The sequence below is a fragment of the Danio rerio genome, chromosome 6 (assembly GCF_049306965.1).
Source record: "Danio rerio strain Tuebingen ecotype United States chromosome 6, GRCz12tu, whole genome shotgun sequence".
NCBI lineage: Eukaryota > Metazoa > Chordata > Actinopteri > Cypriniformes > Danionidae > Danio > Danio rerio.
Genome location: NC_133181.1, coordinates 29,751,833 through 29,764,880, shown reverse-complemented (window position 1 = coordinate 29,764,880; position 13,048 = coordinate 29,751,833). Strand labels below are relative to the sequence as shown.

The following is a 13,048-nucleotide window of genomic DNA, read 5'->3' as shown; positions in this document are numbered from 1 at the left end:
ATAAACGTGAAAAGGCGTCCAGTCGTGTCCTGAGTAGTAATGCTAATAAGCCAAGCCTTCAGGGTTCCGCGTTTCTAATTCGATAGTCTACTTCCGCTAGCTGAACGTCACGTAATTAATATTCATAAGTTAAGAGCCTTCTTCGTAGTAGCGCTTGTAATTTTGTTAAGTTACTTTGAGGCCAGTGAGGATGGAAGTATCGTTCAAATAGTCTACGATATGGTTAGTAACTAAGGGAATATATACTAATGGATAAAATGAAGCACATATAGCTTGACATTGGTAGGTAGTAATTGATTTTCTTTTAATTCTATAAATGATGTGAACAATAAACGTTACACTGATTTATTCATGAGCTATTTCACCGAATGAGTGCCTTTTCTCTCCCCAGGACTAAATATGTATACATATGCAAGAAAAGTAACTCAAACATTCTTGTTATTATTATTAAGCAAAGTGTCCTTTACCGTCAGAACTACAAATTTAATTCATTAAAAACGACCTAAAACACTGAAATTTTTCGCTTGTCCCCAGTCTCTAACACTGCAGTTCACAGTAAAATATAATTATTAAAATCTTAGATTGTTGTGTAACTCTATATCTCATATTTGCCTCAAATACATTTATACACACAATTTTTAATCAGTCCTCTTATATATCAGTGCCCTTTTTTGTCTAAGGCATATATATATATATTTATATATATATATATATATATATATATATATATATATATATATATATATTTATAGATATATATTTTCCATTTTTACCCTAGCCTATAACCACAATAGCTAATTCACATATTTGGCAAATCATGAAAATTGCCTGAATTTCTTTAAGCTATTAGCATGTACAGCATGCATGTGGCTAAATGGCATTTAATTGCAAATTTTATGCTAAAAATTCAGTCCTGTTACGTATTTGAAGAGTAACAGGAAGGAGTAACACCAAGAGTGTGAAGCATCTTCTGAAGTATTTACTTAGTAGTATGAATATTAGTTTTTATTATATTTTTCACCTGATTTCCACATTATGTTTGCTGAAGTTGTAAGATATTTAAAATAATAGTTTTCTCAAAAAATGACAATTTTGCCACTGACAGTCAACAGTTTGTTTGACCAGTGAAGACATCCTTTTGCTACTTATTTGAGGACATTATTTTATGAAACCCTCAAGGCCAGTCACAGGTTGTAACATGAAAATTGAAAAATATGTCTGGGTCAAACTGGGTCAAGCTTTTTAGGAAAGGTTAGGGAAATTGTTTTTTGTTAAGTTAATTGCTTTTAGCAATCAAATTATTAGTGGTTTGTGGACAAGTAATGTTATTATTGTATTATTATGTTAAAATAGATAGAGAAGACCCATACTATGTACTGTAGGAGCCAAAAACACTCACATGGCATACTGCAGAGGAATGAGCAACCCTCTCTTTATTCCTCTCTCTAACGGTTCTGTTGTATTCTTTCTTTCCATCTTCTTCAGTGTTAAGACCTACAAAGCCCGTCCTTTTAACACAGATATTCCTCTTTCTCTCTCTCACACATAGCACATACAGGATTCTCTCTGACACAAGCATGCATACACAAACACACACACATTCCTGTTACAGTTTTTATTCCTGTTTCTGTAAGTGTTTTTTTTTTCATAATTTTCTCAGTTATGTTCGGTACATCATTTACTTAAATGTTTATTAATTTACATAATAAAAAATAATGAATTTCAGGCCACAGTTTTCTTTAAAAAAGGAAAGTACCAATGCATTCATATATAGTGATTTTTTGTCACAATTATAAAATTACAAACCATTTTAAAAAAGAAAATCACTTTCTTAGGAGGAAAACAAAGCAATACATAGTAAAAACGTAAGTTATTTTATATGGACCAATTTGTATATTTAAAGATTAAATGTGTGTTATTAAATTCTGCTTTGAAAAAATAAATAAAAAGAAGTTTTATATTAAAGTTACAACTAGCAAAAGGCCCTCATATGCTCACAAATATCAGCAAACTTCTGTTATTAGTTTTTAGTCAGTCTCACAATATTCACGTTGACATAGTATTCACACTCACATAACCACAGTCTGTAAATGTATGTAACATGACAAATTGTTTCATCACGCCTGGATTCTGCTAAAACTAGAGCAAATAATGAATAGCCTAATACATTATTTGTAAAATAAATAAATAAATAATAACTAATATGATTTAACAACCAATTTAATGAAATTCGTAAGTTTATACTTTTTATGGAAGTCTGTTTTCACTACAAGAATAAAAAAAAAAGACTTCATTTAGTAATTCAGAATTTCATGTAATTAGACATTCTTCAAAAGAAAGATTAATATTGAATTTCAAGAAAGAATTCAAAAATGTGTGATCTAAGTGTCGAATAATGATAGAAGAAATTCTGGGAAAAGTCTTAATTGTGAGCTAAATAATATATTTTTAAAATATTATTTCCAAATATTATTTCTAAAAATAAACACACACACACACACACGCACGCACGCACGCACGCACGCACACACACACACACACACACACACACACACAAACAATTCATAGTGTTGCATAAGTTCCACATTTATTTCATATCTGACAATGTGTTAAGTGTACACAAACATGACTCATAACTCCAACACTCAGAAAGAGACATTGAACTACTGCCCACTGAAGATGGTACAAACCAATTACAACTGCATTATACACCATTCACAGCAATCATGTTTATATACAAGGCAAGTAAAACTCAGAGAGAACAACAGAGAAGAAAAAAATCATATGAATGGAGTCATAATGTGCATTAAAGCAGAACGGAAGCACACAAATATTTGGTGTAAATTATGAGAACAATTGAATTATTTTACTTGTGGTAAATTAATTCAATGATAATGGAATGGGTGTTTTATGAAAAAGCTTGTAGAAACATTACAGGATATGCTATACTTCTAGCTCTCTGTCCTACTTTCTGTAGAGACAAAAATGAAAACAATCTAGTAAGCACTTTAACTGAAATTAATTTTAAAAAGTAATTTTGTCACACACATACAAACTTATTATTATTAAGGTATGTATGTTTCTAAAAGTAGTGGCATTGCTTGTATTTATTTTAAACTGGTCATAAATGTAAAGTGAAATGACTTGACATATCAGTGAAAAACTGAAGATATGCTTATTTTGTCCACTCAAAGATACAGAAATGACAATAGTAATAACTGAATTTTTGGAATAAGAAGTTTAAATCTCTGGAATCTATTCACAGACAGATCAGTGTTTTAGCAGAGGTGTTTTCTTGCAGTATTGAGTATGAACTGTAGGTTGGTTGACCTCAGTCATTCCCATGAAGCTGCCAGATCCAGCTCTGCAGGAACCTCAGATGAACATCTGATCTGTGCTCTGAACATGCAAAAATATTTCTCAGGTAAACTCCAGGATAGTTGTGCGCAAGATAAATCAATTGAGATTGAGGCGGCATTTACACTAGTGCATTTTTGTTTTAAAGTGGTGTCCAGAAAAGTGTTTTTTATTGTGTTTCTAAAAATCTGATCTCTGTCCACACTGTACAGCCAAACACATGATTAGTGACTTTACACACTGACTGTTTGCCGACATCTATACTTACAGTCTACCGGTTGAATAACGGTCATATGAGAAGGGCTTAATGATACAGGGAACAATATGCAATGGTCTGAAAGACTAGTGAACAGTGAGCAGTTATAGCCTTGCCTCCATTTCAAAAGGCTGCATTTTGGTCGGTATACACTGAAACAGAATGCCAGCATTTCTACAACTAAAACAGATCTTCAGTATTTTTAAAATGCTCAGTTTTCAGAGGTGAAAAAGGTCAGAGTAGTGTGGGAACCAGACGTACTATAACAAAACAAAAACACATTAGTGTAAACATCACCTAATCAGAACACAGTCAGACCTGAGATGCTGTTTACACTTCGTTTACACACGTCTTTTCATATATCTGTCTTATTTTGTCTGGCATCCACTGTACTCTGGAAACGTTGGCCTATGAAAAACAAGGCATTTTGATATGTAAAAAGAGCATGTTTTACTTTGAAAATGCTGATGGTCCATTTCAGTACAGGTCTACCGAAACTCAAACTGCAAAAAATGGAGTTGCAGCTATCCACATTTGCACTCTGACTGATCTTCTGGACTATTGTGTATTGCTCTCTGATTCGTCAAGCACCACATGTGACCATCACGCAACCTGTAGGCTAAGGACATGAACGCTAGCAAAACAGTAAAGTATGAATAAAAGTAAAAACACTAGTCTCGATAAGGAATGTTCTCATTCCAATGTAGGCTGCATTTATAGTAGTGTGTTTAAGTATTAAAATGGTGGTTAAGAATGAAAACACTCCTCATTCAGACTGGTGTTTCGTTCAGCAAAACGTTCTCTGTCCTATTCAGTATAAAATTATGATATGTGACCATTTGTGCATGAATCAGGGACCAAAACGCAATTTGCAACAGTCTCAGAGTGATTGTAGCTGAAAGTCTGCATTTCAGTCAGTCTACACTGCAACGGATTACAAGAATTTCTAAACAAAATGGATTTATCATTTTCCAACAAAAACAAAAAGTCAAAACAGATCTTCAATACATTACTAAGAAAGTAGGGCTTATTTCTTGAGTTTACAGTATGATGCTGAAAAAAATGTTTTTGGTTAAATAAATACACTTGTTTTTGTTCATTTTAAAGAACTTGAGCAAAACAATATTTACACTATCTAGATATTCTTAGAAATCCTATACGTAGGGAATGTACAGTAGACTATGCCAACTTAATATGCAAATTAAAGTAACTGAAAACCTGCTGTTGCCCGTGGACAGGTACTGTATGGTTGCACACATAGAGAAACAATGGTAATGATGAGTGAGCCTGAAAGTAGACATTCATCCTGTTAAAGAAGCAAACAGGAAATACAGTAAGATGATGTACATTGAAAAAAATGATGCAAGAGGCACAAAATCATATCTCATCACTCTCTGGGATGCACTTTGAAAATTCCATCAGTTGTGCACGTATGACCTGATCAACTGCTAAACTTTTCATCTTTCAAGACTGACCACCATACAAAGCACTCTTTTAGGATCCTGGGCAATAATGATGATTTTTTTAAAATGAAACAATAATAATAATAATGAACGACTTTTTTAACTAAAAAGTGAAATTCAAGTAATCTACTTGTAATAGCAGCTATCCCAGCATTCACTTCTAACCTGATCCCCAAATGCATTTCATCATGTCGGGGGGAATGAGAGCAGTGCAGTCAGTAAAATGGAGGTCATTCAACTCAAGATTAAAAAAAAAGTGCCATATGCAGAAATTGCACTGTACTTCTTCAAAAATATTACAGTCTTTTTCAATAAATAGATGCTAAAATAAATAAAAACACGTTAAATAAATAGCTAGCTAGATAAGACTTTAACAGAAATCTTAAAAATAAATTAGACAGATATAAGATCATTTGGGGATACCGATACTTTTTATATAAAATATTAGACTGGATTATGATACATTTGAGATAAATCTACTGACCAGTACTCCAACAAAAATAGGCCAAATCTTTTTAATGGTTCTCGTTCAGAGATATGAGAGTGCAACCATCGTCTGTTGCCAATTTTCTCCTCATGCGTCCTGATTATTTTGAAAACTTTATACGCTTTCAAGGCCATACAATGGAAACATTATAAAGGTATATTGGTATTTATGACGGGCTGTACTGTGGCCAAGAACTGCACTTAAAGAGAGTAAGAGCGTAATATGACGTGATTCATTTGCTCCTTTTGCTATGAACTGCTTATCGTTGATCCATTCCATCTTCCATAGCCAAGAGATGAATAAACATATAGTCTGCTGACTTAAATTCTGACCAGTTTAAACCCATAGACTGACAGGTCAGAAGTAACACAATAAGGCCGTGTGATCCACCAAACTCAAGATATGCATTTCACTCTTCACAGAAACAATTTGGATGCTTGTTTTGCATGAGGAGTTCCCATCACCAACTTTCTTAAATGTTGAAGACTACGTAAGCAAACTATCTAACCCAATGAAGTATCTAGCCTGTTCCGTTGGCGCTATAAGTTGAATATTTAGGCCACTGCAGATGCACAACAAAGGGCTTTAAATGTACAGGTGCACAGGTGACGTGAGTGTGGACAGGTGCAGGTACACACATGAAGGAAACAGAGGGTCAGAGAGCTGATTAAGCACAGAAACTTGTGAATCTGTCAGTACTGTAGCTCTATTTACAAGTTTAGTCCTTTGTGTTTGTTTTTGTCCTTGAAGAGTTGTACATTGAGTACACATGTGGTGGGCTTAAAACCTCATCTGCCCAGCTCTCCTTCTGGACAGTTTAGACCTGAGGGGGAAAGAGAAAGATTACTGAAAGTTCCACAAAATCCTCAAAAAGAAATGTTTACCATCAGTTTTCCCAAAGACAATAGAAAACACAAGACATGTCACTCGTATAGTTTTAAGTAGGGAAAAGTGTAACGGTCAATATGGCGAATGAAGCCCCGCCTACAAGTACAGGAGCCAATCATTGATCGCTATACAATGACAGAGAAGCTGGGACCAGACGTGTGCTTTTACGACAGTAAACAAACACACTGACTTCTCAGTGAATACTTGCTTTACAGACATAAGAAATATATTCACAATGTATCCACAAATCTACTTTTAAATGAACCAAGTGCCCTTTATAACAAAACTTTATAAAAAAATCTGTATAAAATGAGCGTAAGGTAAAGTCCGTTCTGTCAAATGCACATTACATGAGAGCAACTACTTAAACACCCACAGACTTGTAAACAAAGAGTTGCTGTCATGTCTGGAGGAGATTTACCATCAAGACCAAGTTGTGAATTACTTCAAAAGAGCAATGCAATCAGGCTATAATTATCCAGGGGATCATAATATGTAGAACGGCCATAAATGAGGTAGGTGTCATGATCTCCTTTCGAGAGCGCATGCGCATTAGCTCTGGCAATCTGAATATATGCAGACTTTGTTTAATTTGAATGTTTAGAAACAAAACTTATGAGACAGATGTTGTTTAAATTTATTGTTGGTTCCAAATAAGAAATGTAATTGTAAGCTTGGAATACAGTTTTGGAGAATTTGATGCTTCTCCATTCAGATAGAATGTCCAAGCATACTGCTCGAGAGGCATTTCAAAGATGGTCGCCGAGTGAAATTACTTAAGATGCCTTAAAGGGACGATCCGATTTTTTGGAAGTATCCTTTCATTGTAAATTTTCCAATTTGTCAGCACTGTTGCTTTGAATCAACATCACTGATCTCTATGAAGTAACATATCAGTTTCAATGTTGACATGATGATCTTGACTGACAACCATGTAAAATGGTACTCAATCTTAGGTAACCTTTAACACCTTATTTCATTTATGAATGAATAAGCATGTCTCATATTATATACATTGAATCAATTGATTCACCACCAAAGGTAAAGATATACTTCAAATAAGAGGACAAAAGGCAGTTTGAGAAGCTTGAGCGATGGTATATTGTTTTCAAACGTTCCAACACACTTCCGCTGCAGGACTTAAGAAAAAAATGTTTGCCATATTAATCTATAACTGAAATCTGAATATGCACTTCCTACTTGTTTTCAGTGAAAATCTCAGATTATGTCTGTCTGAGGTATTGGGCATGGTTAACAAAGGGTGCTTTCACACTTGGTTCGAATGCCTGGTCTGAACCACAGTTCTATAGTCCCCCTCGGCTGGTTTGTGTTCACACTGTCTTTTTTCCTTCTGAACCCCGGTACGCATGCATCATCAAGCTTCTGTTCTGTGTACAGCTGTTGCTAGGTGACGGCCACCAAAGCAAAGCACCAAAATGGAGACATCCGTATATCACAGTCATTCGGCTTTTACTGAAACTTTTGCTTTTGTTATCAAAACCAAAATACAGAGAGCCACTTGATTGTATCTGCCACAAAAATATTAAAAGTGTTCAGAACATCACGTGATGTCTGCAGAAGTTGTTTTTGGTGGAGACATTCAGACATTATCTCTGTATTTGCAATGGGTCAGTCACCCTTGTCTCCAAGGTACACAGACATACACACATGAATGAACTTTATGAAAACTAACGTTAGTTGTACAGTTGGCAATTCACTTCGATTTTTTGGTACGATTGCAGTCATGTCAAAAGTGAACCACACCAGAGTTCGAACAAACCGTACCCCAGACCACCTCTTTCAAGCGGACTTGGGTACGATTCACGGGTGCGCACAGGAGTATAGAAGACAACGTTCACACTAGCTAAACATACCAAACTCTGATGTCAAATGAACCCGGGTGTGGACCAAAAGAGCTAGTGTGAAAGCACCCATACTCAATTAAAACCCTCTAAATATCAGTTTTGACAGCTGTATGACAGCAAACAGAAATGGTGAGGAGAAGGTGTCTGTTAGGTTCTAATAACTCTCCCAAAACCCTTATTTTTCCTACTGTATCTTTCTGAATGAAACGTCTACTTTAATGCATCCAATCAGCTCGTGGTAGAAAATAATAAGCCACACCTACTGTTTTCTATAAATAAATAAAAAAGATTGCAGCTTCTGTTTCACGCAGACTTTAAAGTGTATGAAGCCTTTGTGTGCAGTGATGAATAAAGCACTGCTTATTAAATAGTCACTTCTAAACCAAGCAGAAATTTAGAACTGCATATCCTATTGACTGTATTTCACACACATAATTTCAACAAATAAAGGTAAATGAGACCACGTCTTTAGACGAGTACTCCACTGTACCTGATAGATCCAGCAAGCAGAGGGTTAAAGGCATACAGCCAGTCATGCATCTCCTTGTCATTACTGGCTTGAAGGAGTATCCCACGATGCTCTGTGCATACCGCAAATGTGTAGGGGGTCTGGAGTTCACAAAGATATTAAATCACAGCTCAGTCAATTTACTCAAATTGTGTTCATAAGAAGAGATTAACTTAAAAAAAAAAAAATACCAATCAAAATATTAATTCACTTTGATGGTCCCCTTTAGACATTCTGTTAAGCAAAGTATAAACTAAAAGTATACAGTATATGTGAAGTAACTTGTCCTCAATCAGAGTATTAGTAGACTCTCTAATATCTGCTAAAATGTTATTTTGATGTTTCACCAGAAACATTCTGCAGACTAAGGAGTTTTGCAAGTATATCAACTAATTCTAACCCTAACCTAAATGTACTAATACACTTAAAGATATTTTAATGAGATAAATGAGCCGTTTTAATATTAAAATGTATATATTTAGTTAAAAAGGGTGTCTACAGTACCTTTGCATCTTTGAAGCACAAAAACGAGTGTTTTACAAATGTTAAATACCCCATTTTATTTTGGAAATACTGGTATTCCATTTCAGTATACAGACTGTAATATAAACTTTTGCAAAAGTTATCCACAATAACACTCTGACTGGTCTCCTGGACTATTGTGTATCATTGCCTGCTTTATCAAGCCCCTCATAGGACTATTATGCAAGTGGTAGACTGCACGTACAAATGCTGGCAAATATGTCCATGGCCAGTGAACATTAATAGTACCGAATTATGAATTTTACACTGTATAGTGTTTTTCGGATATGCAATAAAATTGCCAGTCTGGACGAGGAGCGTTTTCCGATTTTTAACTATTTTAAAACATTCACTATTTTTAAAACAAAAACGCACACGTGTATATTGCACCTTAGCTGACATATACAGTAGTTTTATTGTTATGTCTAAAGGGGACCAACAAAAATAAATAAATTAATTAAATAAACTAAATCTTTGAAGATGTTTGACCTTTAGCATGGCCTGCTGGTCTTCGCTATACTCCACTTGCGCTGAGGACAGGTTAAGAATGGCCCTTTCCACTGTGTCTCTGTCTGAGTTGTAGATGTAGACATAAGGCCGACGAACCACCACATATCTCTTAACCCAGCCATTACTGTGGGGCTCCAGAAAGTGCAAATAGCCTTTCTTTGACACAATTGGGCTGTTAAAGATTAAAAGAGAGAAGATGTTAGAATCAGATTCCAAACAAACTACTTTCATAAATTCAATTGTATATATAAGCAAACAGCAGAAAGAACATGAGTTCAGTCTGTAATTTTAATTTATACCTGACACGGATTTCCTGAATGTCTGGCACAAAAGTGCGGGTTCTTGATCTGGGCTCTTGAATCTTCTTACCATCTGTTTCAGAGTCAGGATTAGGGCTCACAGCACGAGATCGGGGTGTTGGGGGTCTACACATATGAGCAGTAAGAATATAGATGTGTTTCATTTGGAGTAATATTAGACAGACAGCTTTAAAACAAGACTTCAAAGTAGAACTTCTTAAACATCATCCTTTAAAATGGGTGTAATTTATGATATGACAGTCCTATTCCAGCTTTTTAAGCAGAATAGTTAAAAAGTTAAGAGACCACTTTAAAAGTTAGAATCGTTTCTCTGGATTTGCAATTAATAGGTGCATGTTCTGAGTAAAATTTGTGATTTATTTCACAAACTGCTAATAATATGTCCTCAAAAGTTCAAATAGGAATGATATTTGATAATTCAGATAATGTATTTGTAGAAAATGACAATAGGTTTTAATAATATATATATATATATATATATATATATTGTTTAAATGAAAAAAATATACAAATACTCAAATGACTGTTATTGAGTAGTTTTTCTAAGAAATTGTACTTTAAGTAGTTTAAAATGTTCTGCATTTGTACTTTTTTACTGCACTGTTTCCTTCAACCTGCACTCCCAGCTCTTTTGTTGTCAACAGTAATTGGCTACACAGTAAAAAATGTTCACTTAACTTAAAATTTTAAGGCAACAAACTTCAGGACATATTTGAGTTTGCCCAACTTAAATCGAGTCAAGTGCAGTAATTGAGTTGAAAGTTGAGTCAACCTAAAAATGTCCTGAAGTTCATTGCCTTAAAACTTTAAGTTGAGTCAACTTTTTTTACAGTGTAAGTAAAATAATCAGTCCCATGACTCCAGTCCAGTCGAATTGCTCATAGCCAAAATAAAAAAATAAAACTAAATTAAAAATTCACACCAGACAGACTAATGCTTTGTAAATGCAACGGACAGGTACAGTGTGGAAGTATTAGAAGTGTCCAAGAACAAGCACAATTGTTACAGGCAACAACTATTTAAACTGCATTTTTAAACAATAACTAAATACGTTTTGAAACAAATGCACCAATTGTATTTATTCTGTTGTTTGCAGCATGAGCTTGGTTTGCAGCGTCAACTGCTGGACACTAGTAGCTTGATAATCAGGGTTCAATGTGCATAACCTAATCATTAACATACTGTATCATAACTGTTAGTTCTTTGCCTCTTAGTTTACAAAGATTTTGCCAAGGACAGTCCATGAATGGTAACTATAATAACTTACACTCAGAAACACCATTAAAAGTAGTGGCACTGATGAAAGCTCCATTTCTAATATGTAGGTGTAACCCACCAGTTCTATACTACTCACTTGCTCCAAGCTGGGATCGAACCTGCGATTCTTTGCATGGGAGGCAGTTGCTCTAACAAGGAGGCTAAATACCACAGCCTCTATCACAAGGGTATGAGAACTTTATATAGTATTTAAAACAGATACTCTTATTGCACTACATATCTTTGGGTGAGCAATGCTACTGTCCTTTTACTGGAGTATGATTTTTCGGTACTCTTTCCAACACAATACAGCTCTCCTCAGCCATTCAAATTAAAGCTTTATTAAGATGTGATTGATATGGTGATGAGTTTGACTTGAAGAATAAATTAAGTCTTTCATTCAATCTCCTTCTCTACTGCATAATATTGCAGCACCACACAACTGTATAATATAGTTGTAATATAATGTTTGCTTGCTTTGGCATTTATAGGGTTAATATTGACTTTATTCTTCGCTTATGGGTGAGTGCAGCCATTTGAATATTTTTAGCTCGATACTTCCGGTCTCATTCACTTCCATTTATTTTTAGATGTTAAAAATGTTGCAAACTGATATTTTCTTATTATATTATTCTGCTTTGTCTGTATTGTCATGAAGACACTTGTTTGAAGAGCAACAGGTTTTACCGTTTTTTGTTGTTTAGTATTCCTAGTCATTTCTCCCATAGGCAACTGATTATAAAGTTCTAAAACAATTGCAAAAATGAGCACACTTCCACATTGAAGAATAAGGTCAATAGGTATATTTCTGGATGTGAGAAGGCTATTCAGATAGGATTTGTTAAAAAATGTTTATCCCATTTGGCATTATAACCCTAAATAAATGCATCTATGAGAAATATCCTCTGTTTTGTCATCACTACTAATAGTTAATTAAAAAAAATCATAGAATAACACGATATGTAACAGAATAGTTTATTTTTCAGTAGGAAAGTGGTCAGAAATAGTATTTGATTTGTGTTGAAGAAATCCACTTTAGACTGTATTTTTTATTTCTTTACCTAATTCTGAGAAACAAAACAGTGGTCGTTGAGTACTGACCTGAGATCAGTGTTGTGAATGTATCGACTCTCCACAAGTGAAGGACATGTGGAGGAGGGTGTGAGGGTGCTTTCGGCACACACTGAAGCAGAGTCTTTCAGGAGAGTCACTGACATCTCACTCAACTGCAACACATCACAGAGAAATCAGTCAGTAAACTTCAACGTCCTGCTCTCATGTGATTATTTCTGTTGGTTTCTGCAGTAGTAAACACTGTCATGTTTGTTTTTTTTAAAGTTCCACTTTTTAATGCAGTGTATTCTTATGTTCTCACTGGTCTGAGATCTCGATGAGTGTATTAGTTGACAGAGGAAAATAAAGTGTTAAAAATAAGTGTAAAATGTTGTAAACCTTTACCTTGCTCTCACTGGCGCTAACACACACATGGCTGTAGTCCCTGTTAAATGTGTGGTTAAGCAAACGCAGACACTGTTGGGATAATAATACAAAGGGAATTTTAAATGTTTTAAAAAAAAAGTTTTTTTTCATGATTTTCTCAAGTCATTGCTGTATT

The 13,048-nt window shown here is 34.6% G+C and overlaps 1 protein-coding gene across 43 annotated transcripts in view; it reads right to left on the bottom strand.

Annotated features, from left to right (window-relative positions):
- Positions 1-2,565: 2,565 nt before the first annotated feature.
- The window catches only part of kif1aa (kinesin family member 1Aa), a 117,709-nt gene continuing 107,226 nt past the window's right edge, over positions 2,566-13,048 (bottom strand). For all 43 annotated transcript variants that reach the window (XM_021477120.3, XM_021477121.3, XM_021477124.3 and 40 more), the window contains 6 exons: positions 12,892-12,963; positions 12,535-12,659; positions 10,156-10,281; positions 9,836-10,028; positions 8,807-8,925; positions 2,566-6,386 (listed from right to left, as the gene is read on the bottom strand). In XM_021477120.3, coding sequence (XP_021332795.2) covers positions 6,344-6,386; positions 8,807-8,925; positions 9,836-10,028; positions 10,156-10,281; positions 12,535-12,659; positions 12,892-12,963 — 678 coding nt within the window. In that variant the 3' untranslated portion in view covers positions 2,566-6,343. The remainder of the gene's footprint in view (positions 6,387-8,806; positions 8,926-9,835; positions 10,029-10,155; positions 10,282-12,534; positions 12,660-12,891; positions 12,964-13,048) is intronic.